This window comes from Lissotriton helveticus, chromosome 4_1 (assembly GCF_964261635.1).
Source record: "Lissotriton helveticus chromosome 4_1, aLisHel1.1, whole genome shotgun sequence".
NCBI lineage: Eukaryota > Metazoa > Chordata > Amphibia > Caudata > Salamandridae > Lissotriton > Lissotriton helveticus.
Window position 1 is genome coordinate 1,121,880,647 of NC_136063.1, and position 21,357 is coordinate 1,121,902,003.

Genomic DNA, 21,357 nt, shown 5'->3' on the forward strand with positions numbered 1-21,357 from the left:
TGAATGTGTTATCTTTCTGTGAATAATGCGATTTTCTTTTGCAGTTTGTTCCCCCTCTGTTGACCTGCCAGTTCTGACCCACCTCCTAGCCCCCTGTCCCTTGTTGCCCATTGACTAAGCACTCCTTCTCCCCTTGTTGGGGAAAGATCCAATATTCTTACTCTGGAGTCTCAGTGACCCCTCTGAGAGAGTCCACAGCATCAAAGGAACCATGCACAGCTGAGGCATGGTATGCGCCCCTTACCAAAGCACTCCCTCTCCCCTTGTTGGGGAAGGATCCAGTAGGTAGGCCTTGGAATCTGAGACCCCTGTGAGAGAGTCAACTGTGAAAAGGGAGCCTCACACAGCAGAGATGTGGGATGATACCACTTCCCCTGGGATCACAGCTTACCGGACCTTGGAAAAGGATTTTACCTGTTTACTGGTTTGTGCCCCCTTCACACTCCCCACCCTTTAAAGCTTTCTCACCCTCCCCTACCGCTTTCCCTCTTTCATTCTTTGTCTACTTCCTCTGCCACTAGCCCCCTGTCCCTTGTGCCCTTTAAGATCCAATTCATTATCCTATGGAATCTCAGCGATCCCTCTGAGAGAGTCCACTGCGCCTAGGGAGCCACTCACATGTGAGATATGGTATTGCGCCCCTTGCCAAAGCACTTCCTCTCCCCTTCTTGGGGAAGGATCCAGTAGGTATGCCTTGGAGTCTCCGAGACCCCTCTCAGAGTCCACTGCGTAAAGGGAGCGTCTCACAACGGAGTTGGGGGTATGATACCACTTCCCCTGGGATCACAGCTTACTGGACTTTGGACGCAGCTATTACTCGTCTACCGGTTTGTGCCCCCGCCACCCTACCCCTCTTCGCTCATGCTGTGTCTCTCACCCTCCACTTTCCCTCCTTCATTCACTGTCTACTGCCCCTGCTCTTACCCCTTCTCCAATGAATCTCTCCCCTTGCCTACTTTTTCCTTTACGCATATTGTCCTTATTGCTTGTCTCGACCTAACTTGTAACTATGTAGCTATGCTCTAATAACTGTGGACCCTTTGTAACGATGTAACCTGTAACTATGGTCTGATACTCATGTAAAGCGCTCTGATATCGCCGGGTCTAGCCAGCGCTATATAAAACCTTTCAAATAAAAAATAAATAAAAAAATCTCATTAAGGCAACCAGCTTACTTGTTACAAGGACCTATTTTTGAACTTGTTCCAACACTACTGAGTGCTATGTAGAGGGGTAACCAAAGCTACAAGTTCCAGAGATCAAAGTACTAACATCCATGATTGCCTAAAATGGGGCCACTGCGATTAGGACTGTCTTGTACTTTAACCGGACATGACTCCTGTCATGTCCCCGGGGGCCGATATGCTCTGTGGCTGGCACACGCTGTTGGGCTTTGCCTTAAGGGCGTCGCTAGAATCAGGGCGCACACACAAGGTTGGTATCTAGTGCGGGACTTCCCTCGTGCAGCCCTGCCCGTCTATTTATTATCGCAGTCACATGACCGCGGTCGCAACCAAACGGCGCTGTTCAGCAGGGGCGTCAGCAAGAACACCCCCGCATGGCCACCCCCATTACAACTCCCACGTGTAATAAATAGCATAGAGCTGAAGGTGACAGAATGCTTCAGAGAGGACCAGGTTTTTGATCTAGGCATAAATATTTCTGTGAAAGCTGCAGCTGATAGTTTGATGGATTTGATTTGATTAAATTATTTCAGTGGTATTTAATTTGGACTGGTGGAGCATGCGTGCCAAAGGCTTCGACCCTCTTGGTGTAGTTTAATAGAATCTAGTTTTTTTTTTAAATTGCGACTTTAATTGTTGGAAATGTAATTGAATTCGAGCACGTATGTCAGTTTTCAGGGCAGAGGGACCAGGAGGAGGTCGTGATAATATTTATTTTATCTACAGTGTGCGTTAAACATACACGAATTCATCAACCTCCTAAATGTCAGGATATTTGCAGTGTTTTAAAGTCAATAATGACAGCTAACTAACATTGCCTTTCTCTCTTCATTTGTCTTTCAGAAATACGCCAAAGGGCAAGATCTGTTTGATCAGATTGTATATCATCTGGACCTTGTGGAAACGGATTACTTTGGCCTGCAGTTCATGGACGCGTCCCAGGTTTTTGTACGTATGACCTTCTTCTAGTCCTTGCGTCGGCTCATCTCACGTAATCCGTTCACGCTGGGAGGGCTGGGAGTGGTAAACCGTGCTGCAGCCCAGCCAAGGGATAGATGCCTGAAGCTGAAAAGTGTATCCAAATGTACCCTGGGGAGGGCGGGGCTTCCACTAGACCTTTATATTGACCCTGAAAGAAAAGCTGAGGGGATGAGTGTTTAATAATGGTCAATGGCTGGCACACAACCCGACTGTCATTCATTCATAGCGTTAAATGAAACTATTGATTTCGCAGAGAGACAGGAACAAAGTGAGATATTCATAGTGGTAAATGAAACTATTGATTTCGCAGGGTGAGCGAGAGGAACAAAGTGAGATTTTGTGTAAGTCAGTCTCTACCCACATCCGATGAGCTCCCAGCAGAGCAAAATATGTGGTGGCAGTTGCATTGGAACAAATTGTGAGGTAATGTTTGAACACAAGATTAAATGTAATGGCCATGATGCACTGAGACATGAGCAGTTGGGCCCCAAAACCTGCAACGGTGACATGAACAGTGGAGATTGCAACTACAAGTTCTACAATGAAATGTGACGAATGCATGTGCTAACGCGGGATTACTGGTTACTAATTATCTTACCAAATCCCATTTCCTGTCGACTGAATCGTTGGTACCTGTCTTGAGTAAAAGGTAATCTCGCAATAAAGCAATCAATTTAAGAACTTACACCACTCTAAATGACCACTGACCAAAATTAAGTTTTAAAGATTTAATATAAAGTCAAAGATAACTGAAGATACAAACTTCTCAAAATGAGATTAAGAAGATAAATCGGTATCACTATGAACATGAACTTTTTGAATAGTCTGAGTCTGAAGAACAAAATAATGAGTACAACTTCTAATAACATGAGCGTTGCCAAAATGAATACAAGTTGCAACCTCAAAGTCATTACAGAAAGAAAAATTAAGGTTAGTCTGTCCCTACACTATATTAAGTGACATCCCTACTTAGCAAGATCTTAACCCTCTAGGTGTCAGCCGTGGTGACTTCCTAAGAAGATCACGCACTTCTCTTTGTCTCTTCTCTGATAATGGGTCTCTCCTGATCAGCCTATCTGCCTACCCATCCGCTTCCTTAGGCTCCCAAAATCATCTGCTCTGCTCTCCTCCCGGGTCACTTTCCCTAATACCAAATCACTTTTCCAATAGAAACGCCCCTTGGGACGCCCCTCACGTGGTACATCTTTGCGCGGTAAACTCCATGATGGTACTCTTGAAGACCCTCGTTATAGTTGACCTTGGTTCCCAGGCTCCTTCTTCCGTGCGCTGATACCCCCTGAAATTCCTGGAAACTCCTACAGGCCTGCGCAAGGCGCCACTGAACAAAGTCCCTTTCATTCGAGCTGATTAGGACCCTCGCACCTGCATACAGCTCGTCCTGCAGTGGGCCTCAAATTCCAGACTTCACCATATCTTAGGCCATAAAACACTCTCAAAGCTCCATACTGGACACCTCACGACCTCTCCTCTAACGAGCACATGACGATTTAAACTACATGACATTATCTGTTCTGGCCTACTTGATTTACATGCAGCAGGTTCCTGCACTCTTAAAACGTTAACTTGATTTAAACAGCAAACATTCTTAACTAGCATACGTTTCTAAAATAACACATCTATAAAGCATATACTTTTAACCCTAAATTCAATAGTACATTTTGAAAGAACCATGTCAACTTTATCTCACATTATTTTAGCAGCACGTTCAGGTTTGCTGTGAATTGCCCTAAGGCCTACACAAAATACTGGAATCCAAAGTTACATTTAATTCGGACATGACTCTTTTTAACATGAGAACATGAGGTTTTCACATATACTCCAACATTTCTACATTTAATCTCACACCGTTATAATTATGGTTACTCTACTTAACATTCTATACATTTCGCTATTGAATATAAAACACTCGTGTGCAAAACATGTTTAAACTAACTACGTGCTTGTAAATATGGCGTACTTATACATTTTTTTCAAACTTGTGCTCTCTCAGTCCCCCCTTTGATGACCTTCAGGGGTCATCATTACCATGACACTAAAAATGTAGAACCTTTAAAGTGAAGACAGGGCAGTACCACTTCTTTTCATACTCTCTAATGCTTTCAGACTCTTATATTGAGTGTCCTGCATCGCTGTCAACTCTTCTTCCTGTTTCTTCATAGCTCTCTGTAACCTATTTGCTCTATACCATTGATACAAACGCACCAATCCCCACAAAGTGATTACACAAATCACTACTATGATGATGGGCTTCAATATGTACCAAACGATACCCTTTCCTAAGTTGGCAAACCAACTTCCAACTTTACCCATTCCATGACCTACTTTTTCCCACACATTTACCTTTGCCAGGTCCTCAATTTCGTAGTGTATGGCAGTGATGTTTTGTATATACTTCTCTAGAGGCTTTGAATTGTCTGGAATGTAAGTACAGCATTCCTGGACCTTCAAGGCCCTACAGACTCCTCCCTCTTTTGCTAACAGAACATCTAAAGCAAGTCGGTTCTGAAGAACCATTGCCCTAATCGATTGCATCTCCCCTTCTATCAGCATCAAGGATCTTGCAGTACTGGCAGACAGTCTATCTACGACTGTAGCTAACCTCCTGATCTTAATGTCATTCATTATCAATCCTAAGAAAGGGAATGCAGCACCTATTACATCTCCAACTACTTCTGCTGCACCCAGCCCTCGCTTCCATCTAGTTGATATTTCTTTCTTAGGCGTGTCTAAATTCTCAACATGATATATTTTAGGAAAGACAACAGCCAGATAGCATGATCCGTACCAATTATCTGGTAACTTCACATAGGCATATCTTCCACATACAAAATATACATTTGGTATTGCTTGCATCCCTTTCATGAAGTTCTTAGAGTAGTACTCCAATTGAAAGGCATGTTCACAATTTACTTGTCCTACATAAACGTTTTCATAATAGGAGTAACTCCTGTGAATGCACAGTTTCCCCCGTTTCTCCTTATCCAAAGCAATTGGACCAATACTACCTTTTCGTTGTTGTGCCCTTTCCTCCTTGGTCCAATCTGTTTCTCCTTGTCCTGATGCCTTCAATACCTTCTGCTTCCTGTATCTAGTATCTACCTGTGCTATAAACTTTTTCTCAACTTCTGATATTTGACAAGTCAGATTGTTTATTCGAGCATGTGAAGTATCTAACGTTCTCCATGGAATAAACCATTTGTGTAATCTGTCTTCGCTTTTGTAGTAGTCCCATTTGTTCAAATGCTTGAAATTCGGAACCTCTGGCAATGTCGAGTCGAAATTCGAGAAGTAATACTCAAATCCGTCTCGTCCATAAAACATACTTAACAATAAACTGCACGTTATTCCATATGTCAACGGGAGATGATGGTATTTGATACCCTCCTCCACCGAAATTGGTAATTGCATACAGACATAGCAATCCTTTACTTCCATGGCATCAACATATTCATAAAGCAATTTAGCATAAGCATTTGACTTGTAATTCCCCTGTGACTCATCCATGTGTAACCTTTTTACTTCTGCATCTAACAACGCTTTGTCTTTCTCATTGATGTTTCCCTTCTCCTTAATAATGGTAGTTCTCGGTGTTGACACTCCCTTATCCTCCTTAACTGTGGTTCCATCCCCTTCGTGTCCCGCTAGGAATGAAACAGTTACCACTAAAATTATAAGAGAAACCACTACTCCTAAAAATGTAACAGCTATACATTTTGCCCTGCGGTTCGGGTTGCCAGCCTCCATGTTCTCAAACAGTGTAGTTTTCGACTTTTTTTCCAGCATTCACTTCCTCTTCTTTTCAAACAAAGTCTTTCTCTCTTGCAATGTCTTTCTTGGAACACTTGGAAGCTTGACAATTTATTTCCGCAAAACAATTCAAAGTCCAGTAAAAATAGACAACCCTAGCCCTTCTCCATCCGCTAAAAGGAAACCCCTACCATTTTTTCTTCTTCCACTCGGCACTAGGTTATCTTGCAATAATTTACAATTTCTTTTCAAAAGTCTTATTTTCGTCTGAAGTTATGTATGACTCAAGGAGTGACACTACTTCTTCATAAATGTCCATCCGAAGTATCATTCCCTCAGGTTCTGGACAGTTCGTACCACACCATGGAAAGTCAACTTTTTCTAGGATTATTCTCCTTATCTCGCTCAAGACAAGTGGACGGACAAAATTGAGAGTTAGCGTTTTTTCAATTTCCAATCCTGGTACTATCAGTTCTATATCCACAATTACAAAGGGGTCCGTTCTAATCAAGATCACTTTCTTCACTTTTCCAGATCTGCACCCCTTTGAAGCCATTCGCAATATGATATTAGTCCACAACAATAAGTGCTCCTAGCATTTCTACTACTCGCTCAAGCATTTCCAAACGAAGAAGAGTTCCCTCCAATATTGGATATCGTGAACAGCAAACTGGAAACTCAACTGTTTCTAAAATCAACTTTCTTATTCCACTCAGGAGAGCAGGATGAACGATGTTGAGTGTCAGCAACCTTTCGGTCTCCGCTCCTGGCAGTAGAAACTTTTTTTGCACTGTGATGATCGGGTCAGTTCTGATCAGTTCCACTTCCCTGATCCTCCCTGTTCTGTGTCTCCCAGACATCTGCAACGAGGTAGGTCCAATCGGGAGTAGAGTATCTTCTGCTAGGCACTCGCACCCTACTTGATCTTCTAAGACCCTCCTCGGCTTGATCCTGGATATCTTCTTCTGGATCTGAGTCTTCGGATATAGGAGTAAGCGTTTCTTCCTGGGCCGACCTCAAACTTAGCCTTCTTCTCCTTGTTGGCCAAGTGGCAGCTCCAAGCCTTATTCTCCTATTCCTTGTCCTCTCACTTGGTTCTTGGTCGCTCCGATACGGATCTGAGTCTGAGTCGTATTCACTTCTGCTCTCTCCTTCAGTTGCGTCTTCTGTCTCACTGCCGTCCTGCCTTCGCTCTTCTTCTGAATCCGATGCGTTCCCAACTTCTTCCGACACCTCCTCAGCTGCCTCAATCCCTTCTTGCGACTCTTCTTCCACTTCCGGGCTTTCGTCTGGGATGGGAGCTGTTCCTTCTAGAGGTGCTGGAACTCTTCGAGTATGGGATGCATGAATCCAATTTGGCAGCCCCCCGCACTTCACCGCGGTGTTCGTTATCAGGATTACCTGAAAGGGCCCACGCCAGCGAACATCTAGGCAGTTCTTCCGGACGTGCTTTTTAACCAAGACCCAGTCCCCTGGGTTCAGGTCATGACACAGGTTCCTCGCTGCTGGAACTTCAGCCGCATGCACCTGAAGGGACACAGAATGGATGGCGTCAGACAGTCCTTTACAATAATCCAAGATCAGATCATCTGTAATATTCAATAGAGCAGTAGTTGGAACTGTAGGAAGTCTCATGGCCCTCCCCATCAGGATCTCGTGGGGAGAGAGATTTGTCCTCCTATCAGGTGTGCTGCGCATGCTCATGAGCACTAATGGAAGAGCATCTGGCCAACTCAAAGATGTGGATGCCACTACTTTAGCCAACCTATTCTTCAAAGTGCCATTCACTTGTTCCACAATTCCTGAAGCTTCTGGTCGATAACTACAATGCAGCTTTTGATCGATATTCAGTGTGGAGCACAACATCTTCACTATTTCGCTGTTAAAATGTTTTCCTCTGTCCGATTCCAAAGAGGCAGGCACCCCGAAGCGCGGTATCAACTCCCTGAGCAACAATTTAGCCACTGTGAGTGTATCGCACCTACGTGTAGGGTACGCTTCAACCCATCTGGAAAATACGCATACAATCACCAACACATACCGAAGGCGATTGACTCTTGGCATTTCGATGAAATCTAGTTGCATTCTATTGAAAGGCCCCCCCGACCTCCCAATGTGACTCAGTGTGACTGGTGTTCGTTTGCCTACGTTCAGTTGTTGGCAGGTAACACATCGCTTACATACTGATTCTGCTGCTATTCTGAATTTCGGGCAATACCAAGTCTGCCTAAAAACTCTCATCATAGCATCCCTTCCCAGATGTACTGGACCATGTATTTCTCTCGCCATGGGATTAGCTAATTCTTCAGGTAACACAGCTCTCCCATCTGCTGAAACCCAAAAATCCATTTCACTTCGCACACAACCTGCTATTTCCCATGCCTTTTTCTCTGTTTCAGGTGCGTTCTCCTGCATTATTCTTAAATCCTCCCAAGTGTCTACAGTTTCTAACATCATACTTAATTCAGTCTTTTCTTCTGCACCTTCTATTTCCACCTTTGAGAAAGAATAACTTTGTTCCGCACAATAGCGTGCGACTTCATCAGCATATCTATTACCTTGTGACACAAAATCTGTATTCTTAGTATGAGCTACACACTTCACTACTGCGATGTCAACAGGACCTTGTAATGCTTCTATCAGCAATCGCACAAATTCTCCATTTCGAATGGGCGAACCAGAGGAAGTCATGTAACCCCTCTGAGACCACAACTGCCCGAAATCATGAACCACACCGAAACCATATTGGCTGTCCGTGTAGATGGTGACTCTCTTTCCGTTTCCTGCTATGCAGGCACGAGTTAGGGCAATAATCTCTGCTACCTGTGCGGAATGTACTCCTTCCAGGCAAGCGGCTTCCACAACTCCAGTAATGGTACAAACAGCATAAGCTGCTCTCAACCGACCAGTATCGTCTCTTAAACATGAGCCATGAACAAAATAAATTTCATCGGGGTCAGACAATGGCTCATCCACAATATCTGGTCTGGGTTTCGTGCATAGTTCAGTCACATCAAGGCAATCGTGGTCTTCACATCCTTCGCCTTCTATTACGGTAGGTAATGGCATCAAAGTAGCAGGATTCAAGACAGAGCATCTCCTGAGAGTCACGTTTTCTGCGGCAAGTATAACTTGCTCGTAGCGCGTGAGCCTACTATTGGTCAGATGCTGCGTCTTCGTCCTGGTCATTAACAATTCAACTGAATGTGGTACATACACCACTACTGGATGTCCCATCACAATACTCTCGCTCCTTTCAATGCTGACACCCGTTGCAGCAACGGATTTGAGACATCCGGGCAACGCTGCGGCTACTGGATCTAATGTAGCCGAAAAGTATGCAACTGGTCTACGGGCATTACCGTGTGTCTGTGCCAAGACTGACAAAGCACATCCCTCTCTCTCACAGCAATAGAGTGAAAACGACTTTTCATAATCTGGCATTCCCAGAGCCGGAGCACGACATAAGTCGTCTCTCAGCTGTAAAAACGCCACCAGACATTCTTCATCCCATGGTACCGGATCACTCACCTCCTTGTGCGTCAGTTTCTGTAAGGGCTTTGCTTTCAGTGAAAAGTTCACTATCCACTGTCGGCAGTAACCCACCATTCCTAGGAACATTCTAACTTCTCTCTGTGTTGTAGGCGCATTCATTTTCATTATTGCCTCAATCCTCTCTGGGGACACCTTACGTTTCCCTTTTTCTAACCTGTGCCCTAGATACTGTACTTCTGTCAGACAATACTGTAACTTGCACGGAGATACCTTATGTCCATTTTCAGCTAAATGGTTCAGTAAGGCAATTGAATCTGCTTTACAAGCTTCCTCTGTCTCTGACGCAACAAGTAGGTCATCTATGTACTGTACCAGAACCGAGTTCTGCGGCAGTACTAGATTTTCAAGATTCTTCTTCAACAACTGGTTGAAGATGGATGGACTGTCTGTGAATCCTTGTGGGATTCGACACCATGTTAAAACGCGATCTTCCATTTTAAACGCAAAAAGGTACCTGCTCTCTTCATCCAATGGGATTGAAAAGAAAGCCTGACAAAGATCTATCACTGTGAACCATTCTGCTTGACATGGTATTTGAAACAATATCACTGATGGATTCGGTACCACGGGACAACATGAAACGACTATGTTGTTAATCTTTCGTAAATCCTGAACTATCCTAAACTTCCCACTAGGTTTCTGCAAACCCATAATCGGGGAGTTACAAGGACTGCCCACGATTTCTTTCAGTATTCCTTGCTGTATCATTGACTCGATCACAGGCTTTATTCCTGCAATCGTTTCCTGTGACAATTTGTATTGAGGCGTTCTTGGAAACTCAACATTTGGTTTTACCAGAATTTTTACCGGTTCTACCCCTTTAATCAATCCTATATCTTCTCCTGTGAAATCCCACACCTCTGATGCCACTGCATCTCTTAAGTCTTGTGGAAGATCTTCTACCGTCAGAGTAGGATATAGTTCTACACAGAATTTTGAATTGGCCACCTTAAAGGTAGCATCATCGTCGGTAGTCTGTACCTCCACTCCTTGCGGGGTGCAGTATATGGTGCAGTTCAATTTGCACAACAAATCCCTTCCTAACAGACATACCGGACTCGAGTCACAAACCACAAACTGATGTTCGTTCATATGATTTCCTATTTTCACAGATACTGGTTCTGTCAAAGGACTAGTCATTCTCTTATTTGCGACTCCTACCACCTGAATTGTTTCCCCTGACATCGGCAAGTCTGGAACCACCGCTGATCTCAGAGTCGAACGAGTAGCCCCAGTATCCACTATGAACGTAGTGGGACACCCTGCCACTTCTGCCTCAACAAATGGCCCTCTCTGATCCACTTCTAGAACTGCCCCGAGGGTACAGTCCTCTTCACTGCTCACTCGTTGTCCTGTCAATGGATCAATGTAATAACATTTTTCTTCCTCAATAAACAGAGGCATTTGTTTAAAGACCTTTCCTCCAGCCGTTATCTTCGGTGGCTGTGGGAATTGGGCCCGTGGAGCCGAAGTCCCCCCTTTGGCCACCTTATTACTTGGGACCGTCACTTTTTGCACTGGGTCTTCTTGGACCTGTTCTTCTACTTCTAGCTCTCCATTTTCAGGGTTAAAGGGACACTCGCGTCGCCAATGCCCCACCTGGTGACACAGATGACACTTTGTCGTTTTCTTTAAAGTGGCAAAGTCTATCCTAGGTCTCTGCCCTTCTTCATTATCTTTGTTCTGACCATTTGGTTTTCGTCCCATCCCCTGCTTCTGCTGGCCACCCTTCCCAGCGGACTGCATTTGCACCACCATCAATTTCTCCTTTAGATTCTTGGCTTTAGAATCTATCTCGTCACTGCAGTACCTCGCATATCGTAAAATCTCATCTAGTGGTTTGTTCTGCCAACAGATTAAATGTTGCTGTATCATCAAACAAATATCAGGTCTCAACCCCAAGACAAACTTTGACACGAACTGCCCTATGTCTTTGGGATCCATTACATCTAGTCCACTGTATTGCTTGAATGTTTTCAACAATCTTTCATAAAACTCGTGAACTGTCTCCTTGGGTTCCTGCCTTGTTCGGTCTATTTTTACCCAATCTATATCCTGTGGTGGTACCTTATCTTTCAGCCATGCTATTACCCTTTCATACTTTCGCATGACAATCTCAGATGGTCCATTTGTTCGAGCATCCCTCAATGGTTCAGCATTTGGCCATTCGACACTAGTCTTGCACGGGGTCCACAAATCAGATGGGACCACGATGTCAAACAACGTGTTCAAATCTATCCACAGTACTTTCGAGATTTTAACGAACCTCTCTACCTGCTTATACCATTCGACTGGATTGTCCCGCAACTTCGGAAATGAGTTGGTAAATGCGGCTAAGTCTCCTCTACTCCAGGGCACATGTACATAATTTCCATTTGATATTTCTCGCAAAGGGAATGCCTCCATCTGCATTACCCTTCCCTCAGGGGTCATCACATTTGTACTTCGCCTAACTGTGCCCTTTTTCGACCACCTTTCTTCCCATTTATCCAGTTCTCTCCACACTCTTATCCCTGTTACCAGCTCTCTTATGTGTGTTTTTAATCCAGTAGTTCTCTTCTCATCTAGATCTTGGTCTGCGTACTGTAATCTGTGGTTGCTCTGCAATGCCCTTGTCCTAGACAAATCCACGGCATACTTGTCTGCCAAATCAGTCAGTTTTTCATGAAACGCTCTAGCTTTCCTAGTAATATCCTTTGCCATGAACAATAACTCATCCTGTTCGTACAATTCTATCCTTTCCAAAGGCAATGTTCCATCTATTATCTCATCAACATCTGATTTTAAACTGGTAACATCAAGCCTTTTTGCCTTAATTTCAGCTTTCAAGACACTCAATTTAGCTCCTCCATCCGCATCTCTCCCATCCCAGCTCCGAGATCTACGTTTAGGTATGGGTGAATTATAAGGAGTCCTCCCCTGTTCCCATCTCTCTAGATCCCATGCCTTTCCGTCTTCTCGGGGTGGGTGGTGAAACACTCCTTCATGCCTCATAGCCCCTCTCTCCCCCTCCGGGCTAGTTTCACGGGCTGCAGGGTAAGATGTTCCATTACTCCCTCTTTCTTCCCTACTTCCCTGTGATTCCTGATTATTCGAGGCGTGGCGGGACCTATCGCTGTTCTCCTTTCTCCAATGTTGGACGTCTTCCCCGGGTGTATGATGAAGGCACCTAAACCTATTCTGAAAAGCCCGTACCGCCTCATCTCCTCCTTTCCCCCAGAGACGGGACATTTCCTCACATTCTACAATCCTAGTATTTTGTTCCGGCTGTTCTCTCTGATTTGTAGGACATGCATCCCCTCTATTCTCTTGACTTTGGCCTTCCCGGCCCTGACTACTCTCGCTGGCCCCACAATGAGATACTGTCCCGTTACCCCTGCTTTCCCACTCTGGTTCCGTTCTTGTCCTGTTACTCGGAGATACTATGGACCCGTCCCATTCCCTCAAATCAGCTCTTAACTCTGAAAAAGATCTTGGCCGCGGTCCCCTTAGATCCATTGGTCCTCTCGGACCTCCCTGTTCTGAATTGGGACCGACAGTTGTGTCTAATGGGGTGTTCCACGTTACCGAACCTGGTAATTGTTTCCATGCATTCGTCACATTATTCCTCCTTTCCATCTCAATCCTTTCCCTATCCAATTGCCTTTGTTGTTCCCCTCTATCTCTCTCAGAATTATAGATCGAAACTATGGGTCCTATGGTAACAGGCACTTGAAGAGCGTCTGGCAATCCCACAGACTCAACCCTTTCTGTGGTTGGCGTTTTCTGCACCACAAACCTTCCCACTACACTCTGTACAGTGTTGTTTGGAGGTGTTTCTCCGCCTTTGCTAGGTGTCCATTCCGAAATAGGGAGTGGTGCATATCCCTCTATCTCATTCCCATCCTCCCTTGCGAGCCCTCTATCTTCTATCAACTCCACTCTCGGAGGTGGTCTATCCATTAACAATCTGTTTATCAGATTGTCCTCCGACTCGCTTTCCTCGTCTTCTTCCATGAGGTTTCCTCCTCCTGACACCTCCCTCATCGGATACATTTTCTCCACCTCAATAGTCTGGACCCTCCAACGCTTTTCCTCCTCATCCCATTTGGAATCTCGCACTGCCCTTACCGATCGCGTCAGCCTTTGTTGACGCCTGTTCAAATTTCGGTCGTGTGCAGCCTTAATCCATGCATTAAGAGCCTCAAACTGTGTTGGTCTAGGTGAGGGTTTCAATGAGGACATGGTTGCTTTCAGCCGATGTAACACCTCTAATTTAAACGTCCCGTACTTCGGGAACTGCATTTCCTCATTCCCTTCCGTAAGCTTATTCCAAGCCCCAATCCACAATATCGTATGCAGGCCAACATTCGTTGCCATATAATGAGCTGGCGTACCCTCTGGGGGAGCCTCTTCCCCGTAATAATGTTCACTTCGTTTACGTTTAAAAATCCCTTTCAAACACTTAAAACACTTCATGATTTCTCTTTTCTCCGCGTTTGTTTACTTCCTGATGATATTCCACCAATCTCAGCCCCGTTCTTACTAACTGGCCTATCCGTACGCGACTTTCCTCCGACGTCACTCTAGCCGCCCAACCAGAGCGCGGCTCTAGCTAACGTCACACCAACCGCTCAATCACAGCGCGGCTCTAGCCGACGTCACCCGTCCCCCTTCGCAGCAGTTCCCCTCCTTTCTCAGCTCGTCTCCTCGGTCATGCACGCATCCCATTCATACTCTGAAAAATGATTACTTCCGTCCAAGCGATCACCTTTCTTTGACTGTACGCCCACAGTCTTTCTGTAGTTGTCACCCTAACTTGGCGAAATGTCTTTCCGTTTACTTCCAGACAATCGCCTTCTCCGATAGGTTACTCACACGCAGTAACTTTCGACCAGCGTCCGTTACTCATACACTCACTCTTACACTCCCCCTATCTTGGATCCACGGCGGTCAATGGTACCTCGTGACCTCCGTACTATGGTCGACAACTACCCTGGATGTTCGATACACCCAAAACCACTTAAGCTCTGGCCTGAACTTAAGATTTCACCAGTTCACCCGTTTACCAGGTTACCAGTTTACCAGGTTGCGCGCGCTCACAACCTTCTCTCATTCACACTACAGGCATTCAACTCCGCAAGACATTACAATACAAATACAACACAAAACACCGCAATCTGTTCACGCATGACCCTTTTTATACTCACTCTCCGATACTGCTGCTTTTCTCGCACCGTCTGCACCTTTCGGCACACGATTCTTCCGCTGCTCGTCTCTCGGCGTCTCGGGCCTTGGGGTAAACTAACCTCTCTAGATTACCTTCCTCAAGAAGATAACCATCCTCACTCTGCTACCAACTGCTAACGCGGGATTACTGGTTACTAATTATCTTACCAAATCCCATTTCCTGTCGACTGAATCGTTGGTACCTGTCTTGAGTAAAAGGTAATCTCGCAATAAAGCAATCAATTTAAGAACTTACACCACTCTAAATGACCACTGACCAAAATTAAGTTTTAAAGATTTAATATAAAGTCAAAGATAACTGAAGATACAAACTTCTCAAAATGTGATTAAGAAGATAAATCGGTATCACTATGAACATGAACTTTTTGAATAGTCTGAGTCTGAAGAACAAAATAATGAGTACAACTTCTAATAACATGAGCGTTGCCAAAATGAATACAAGTTGCAACCTCAAAGTCATTACAGAAAGAAAAATTAAGGTTAGTCTGTCCCTACACTATATTAAGTGACATCCCTACTTAGCAAGATCTTAACCCTCTAGGTGTCAGCCGTGGTGACTTCCTAAGAAGATCACGCACTTCTCTTTGTCTCTTCTCTGATAATGGGTCTCTCCTGATCAGCCTATCTGCCTACCCATCCGCTTCCTTAGGCTCCCAAAATCATCTGCTCTGCTCTCCTCCCGGGTCACTTTCCCTAATACCAAATCACTTTTCCAATAGAAACGCCCCTTGGGACGCCCCTCACGTGGTACATCTTTGCGCGGTAAACTCCATGATGGTACTCTTGAAGACCCTCGTTATAGTTGACCTTGGTTCCCAGGCTCCTTCTTCCGTGCGCTGATACCCCCTGAAATTCCTGGAAACTCCTACAGGCCTGCGCAAGGCGCCACTGAACAAAGTCCCTTTCATTCGAGCTGATTAGGACCCTCGCACCTGCATACAGCTCGTCCTGCAGTGGGCCTCAAATTCCAGACTTCACCATATCTTAGGCCATAAAACACTCTCAAAGCTCCATACTGGACACCTCACGACCTCTCCTCTAACGAGCACATGACGATTTAAACTACATGACATTATCTGTTCTGGCCTACTTGATTTACATGCAGCAGGTTCCTGCACTCTTAAAACGTTAACTTGATTTAAACAGCAAACATTCTTAACTAGCATACGTTTCTAAAATAACACATCTATAAAGCATATACTTTTAACCCTAAATTCAATAGTACATTTTGAAAGAACCATGTCAACTTTATCTCACATTATTTTAGCAGCACGTTCAGGTTTGCTGTGAATTGCCCTAAGGCCTACACAAAATACTGGAATCCAAAGTTACATTTAATTCGGACATGACTCTTTTTAACATGAGAACATGAGGTTTTCACATATACTCCAACATTTCTACATTTAATCTCACACCGTTATAATTATGGTTACTCTACTTAACATTCTATACATTTCGCTATTGAATATAAAACACTCGTGTGCAAAACATGTTTAAACTAACTACGTGCTTGTAAATATGGCGTACTTATACATTTTTTTCAAACTTGTGCTCTCTCACATGCACAGGGGGTAATACACTAAAGGTTATAACCTGAGAGTCATTGATGCTGGTTTGTTGGCGTGCCTCCACAACCCACATATGTGAATAAGAGTAGGCAGCTTTAAAAAAGACCATATTAATCAGCCTTAAATGCGGGAGATGCGGGTGCTTGTGTTTGGTTAAATGAGGCAAGAGTTTGTGAAGGGACTGAATCAATCCAACACCCCATACTGTCTTTTGCTATTCGATCGAAATGTACTTGTAAGAATTAACTCTGCCAATAACTGGAGTCCTTGTCTTCGTCATGTGAGACACGTGTCTACTGTCTGGATGATACACAGATGACTAGGTGCATTGCACGGTCCATTTGGACTATGTGCTGCTCAAGATGGTGGTTTCTTTTTCGAAGGCTGGTTATGTTCATGTTGAATGTGCCAAATTGCATGTTAAACTTTCCATGCCCCATCCTTGGAACTTGTTTTTATGTGTTATGTATGATTCCCTCTGACATGAGCGAAGAACACCACTTCCCCGGTTTCTGTTGTTGCATAATCCTCTAGCAACAGAAGCCGATGCATAGCTCTAAGTGCATTACAAAAAACCACTAGAGGCGGTCTAGACCAGGTTTCAACAATAAGTAGCTCATGAGCTACCAATAGCTCTCCAAGCTACCTGTAGGTAGCACTCCTGTGTGTAGCTCAGCCTACTAAATTAGAAGCTTTTGATTGGTTGGATTAATTTATGTATATCAACATTGAAAAGTGTCTATTCAAGATGAAAATGTCTGTATTTTCAGAAATCATCAGCTGATGTTTGGAGACAAATGGCTGAATGTTTAAACTATATTTTCAGCTGATATGTGGTAAATCATGCTGCATTGGAGAGACTTATTACTAATATTTTTGCATTTTAATTTTTTTTACATTACTCCTGACATCCATGTCTGACGCATTAATGATGCACTGCTGGACATTTTGCAAATGGAGGTCACTAATGCAATATTGTCAAAAAGTGCTGCCCACCTGCACTTTTAAGGGACATTAGAGATTCCCTTGCATTAAGGTACAGTGAGTGACTGCACCTGCCTGCAAGGGGATGTCTGGGGGCCTGCTATCAAGGGGCACACTGACAGTGCACCTCTTGACAGCTTTGCCCCTGTGCCCATGTATACAATACAGCGAGGGCGCAGAGGCAAAGTGATTCCCTCATTTGCATGGGGCCAAGCCCCAATGCAATTGAGGGTGCACCCTCTGGTGATTCCCTTTGCTCCCGCCCCTCGTCCATGTTGTATTTTTTCCCGCCCCCTTCCCATTGTCGGTGTTCACTTTGCTCCTGCCCCGCCCATTGTCCATATTCCCTTTGCTTCTGCCCCCCTCCCTTTGTCCGTGTTGTCTTTCTTTCTGTCCCCTAACTTTGAATGTGCTCCACCACCACTATTACACCCACAACCTTGGGCTCCTTAAAACAAAGAAGGTGGCTGCCCTTTTGGTGAATAGGTTGCACAAGCTCTCCCTGACTCATACTATGGAATATGGGCCTGGCGCTCAAACATGGCACTTTAGTGCCTCGTTGAGACAGCGCTCTGGCAGGAGCAGTTTCTATCCACTTGACCAAGCTCATCCTGCCAGTTACCCCTTGTGATTGATTATTGTGGAATTTAATAACCCCCCTTCGCCCCTCAAGCGCACAGCAGCAGCCTGCCCTGCAGTGCACCTTACCCACTACCTCCCCCACCATGAACCCCAGGTAAAGTGTAGCTGCCAGCACCAGTCTATTGTGGATCCGCATATGCTTGGACAGTTCCAGCTGTTCGATGCAGTGCTTGCAGGGGAGGGATGAGCGCAGGCATTCGGTAGGTCCCGGTCCAGCAAAGAGTTACCCTCCCTGCCAGGGCACTGCTGCCACCACCCCTCGGAGCTTGCTAAACCGAAGCAAGTCATCCTCATCTGCGCCACCTGGATCCTCGCTGAAGTCATACATGTTGTTGCTGTCACTTAGAAAGAGCTGTGCGTCTGTCTCCGCAGGGACTTGAAGGCATCCCACCAGGCACTGCTAGAGCGCCGAGCCATCTTCAGGCGAGACTAGCGGGGCATAAGGAACAGGGGGCGGCACGTCCTACGAACCATGGCACCAGTTAGACAGCGCATCAGGTGAGATGGTGAAAGATACTTGATCCCCTTGATTTACAGTGACAGCACAATAACATCACAGAGTATCGACTGAGATCTCAACTCTTGTGGTACTTTGTGTTGACTTTCTTCCCACCCTCTCCAGTGCACCCCTGTGACCCGCATAGCCATAACTGCTTGGCTAAAAAAAGCTACAGTCACCCAACCCTCCCCCAAACCCTATTCTACTGCTTGGTTAGGCAATTATAAGGTCCTGTCAGAGAGACTTATTGGCTATGCCAATGCTTGTTTATAAAAGCTGTGCATTCCAATTCAGATTTTTGTGATGGGAGTGTATCTAGGGATCTAGCTGCTAGTGCGAGCACTGGAAACATACACAACTTGTCAGACATCCAGACTTGACCATATCCACTGGTTTGTTTATAGTAAAATCTCTCTACTCCCTAAAATCCAGCCAGCTTCTTTCCTTTGTGCTGCCCTTCCCACTTCTAGTCCTCAGACCAATATAGGCCATTGTAGTGTAGTTCCTATATTCCCAATAGGCTCTGCGCATTGGAATAATATAAACAGCAGTGTAGACGTAGGACTGAGGTCGATTAGGGCTCTACTGACTATATTAGACTTATTAGACTTAATATGACCAAAAGACCAAAAGCAGCAGACAAGGTCAAGCACAACGGATCTTAAAGTTCTTAAAGTTAGGTGGTGTTTTCACTTCCAACATCCGCTGCCTTAGGATGTACAATTTACCACAATACAAAAAAACAAAATGGAAGGTGCACTCAAATGAAGTCAATAGAGAAAGTAATTAGTAAATATCTTCTTCTTTATTCAAAAGGTATTCATGAAGCAAAGGCACAGCTTTGCTTCATGAATACCTTTTGAATAAAGAAGAAGATATTTACTAATTACTTTCTCTATTGACTTCATTTGAGTGCACCTTCCATTTTGTTTTTTTTATATTAGACTTAATTAGTTTTGCCAGCTAGCTCAGAGGTCACTAGAAACTTTCTCGAATGTTCAGGAAAGAGTTAACTCTCCTGATTTAGACAAGAAGGGATTAGCTTCTGACAACCGCATAAACATGACAACTTTGCTCCCTCAGAATAAAGAGTGTATCTCTAGAGTTGTGTGAAAACAATAGACTGTTATTTCACTCAGTCAATCGTGCATACTTCGTTTCACCAGAGTGCAGAGAAATAGATAGACGGGCGTTTTCAATAAAAGGTGTTATTTATGGAGCAGTCTTCTTTCTCATGCAAGAGAAATGAATTGCCACAATTGCAATACTTATCATAAAGTAAAGTGCGTACAGTAAAAGGAGTATTATGAAATAATACTGTAAAAGCATTGATATGGTTTCTTAGCCATATGATACTTTAAAATGGATAAAATATATACATACATAGAACATTAACTAACGTACTCAACTGGTGCTTCTAATCTACGCCTACCCCGGTGTACCTGACCTAAGCCTAATACGTGGGAAGGAGTATGTAAGTAACAGTTTTTAAGTTGAGTTGGTTTTTGCCAAGGAATCTGAATCAAGAATTCTCTTAAGGATTTAGTCAGCTCCGTACCTTGGTAATAGAATGTAGGAGGGCTTGTATCTCTCTCTCAGGACTCGATCTCCCAGCAACCCGCAAGGGTGACTCGAAACAACGGAGCTGGATTTTCTCGGCGTGAGAAAAAGACAACGTCTTTCTCAGTGCGTCAAAAGGGAGGGGCCGCGTTCTTCGGCTCCTCGCATCAGCTGGGCTTCCGGGCAAGTAGATAGCCGCTCTGCTCCAAACCACCGTGTGTTTGCTTAAGGCAACATTGGTATATTTATACCTGGAAGGTGCCGGGTTTGACGTAAGGTTGGACATAAGACGTCACTAAGAACTAACAATTCTTGCTGGACTCTAGAAGTTCTTGTGTAAATCAAAACAAGAGCAAGGGGATTTCCCGGGCTGCTGGAGGCTTGGTTTGTTTAAAGAACGCGTTGTACTTTCTAGGAGTCTAGGGGAGTAGCCTTGCCGTATTTGGACTGCATGGGCTATTACTAAATATGGATATGATTCTTATGCCTTTATAAGGATATTATTTATTATAACCACATAAGGGCATAAATCAGGAACATTGAATTAGGGCCCTAGATAGAAACACAACACTCACTCCACGTACTAATGTCCATCATTACTAAAAACTAAGCAATATTAAACATATAACAATGCATGTGTGTTTTCCAACCCACCCCAAAATACATAAATCGCATTTGAAATGGTATATGGTAAATACACGAAAATGACTATTGGTACTGTACGCCTATTAAGCAGTGTCATCATTCAGTTAAATGCATATATATATATATCAGCTGAATGAATTGCGAAAATTACACATGAAATGGCTCTAAATACAGAAAAGGTCGAGACCATTTCATCACATATTTATGCAAATGCTGTACGTGTGCTAGAGGCTGAGGTAAAATATTGTCTCTAGAGTTCCTAAATTAGAAGCTCTGTTCTCTAAGAATAGTTCTACTTTAAGCAGATTACCATGTGCCAGAAAAAGGGCAAATATTTTGGAAGTGAAAAAAAAATAATTTCGCTTTCATGGGAAAAAATAGTTCCAAATGTTTTTAAGTAGTTTTGTTTATAAAAACTGAAGGCCGAATTCAGAGTTCAGGGAACGCTGTGTGCTCGTTGTTTTAAAAGTTATTCTCGTTGACTGGAGAGAACATCATTTCAGACAGACTTGCAAAAAATTGGTCTACGACATCAGGTGAAAGTTCGACCAAGTTCTAAAAAGTTGAAATTGTGCACATGTGAGAGTGATTGCTATCATCGATGTCTGGATCAGCAATGCTCACAGAAGGTTGTACCTGTTTGGTGCTGCTTTCCTCTCGTACTTCACCGCCACCTACTCGTAATGGTGAAGTCCCAACGAATGCCGTCATCAGAATAGGTAGCCGCTGGGGACAACACGAT

The 21,357-nt window shown here is 44.2% G+C and overlaps 1 protein-coding gene across 2 annotated transcripts in view; it reads left to right on the forward strand.

Moving 5' to 3' along the window:
- EPB41L4B (erythrocyte membrane protein band 4.1 like 4B) overlaps positions 1-21,357 on the forward strand; it is a 935,352-nt gene that overhangs the window by 316,996 nt on the left and 596,999 nt on the right. For both annotated transcript variants that reach the window (XR_013610581.1, XM_078687730.1), the window contains exon 2: positions 2,028-2,132. Coding sequence is in view for 1 of the 2 variants with exons in the window: in XM_078687730.1 (XP_078543856.1) it covers positions 2,028-2,132 (105 nt within the window). In the remaining variant the exon portion in view is untranslated. The remainder of the gene's footprint in view (positions 1-2,027; positions 2,133-21,357) is intronic.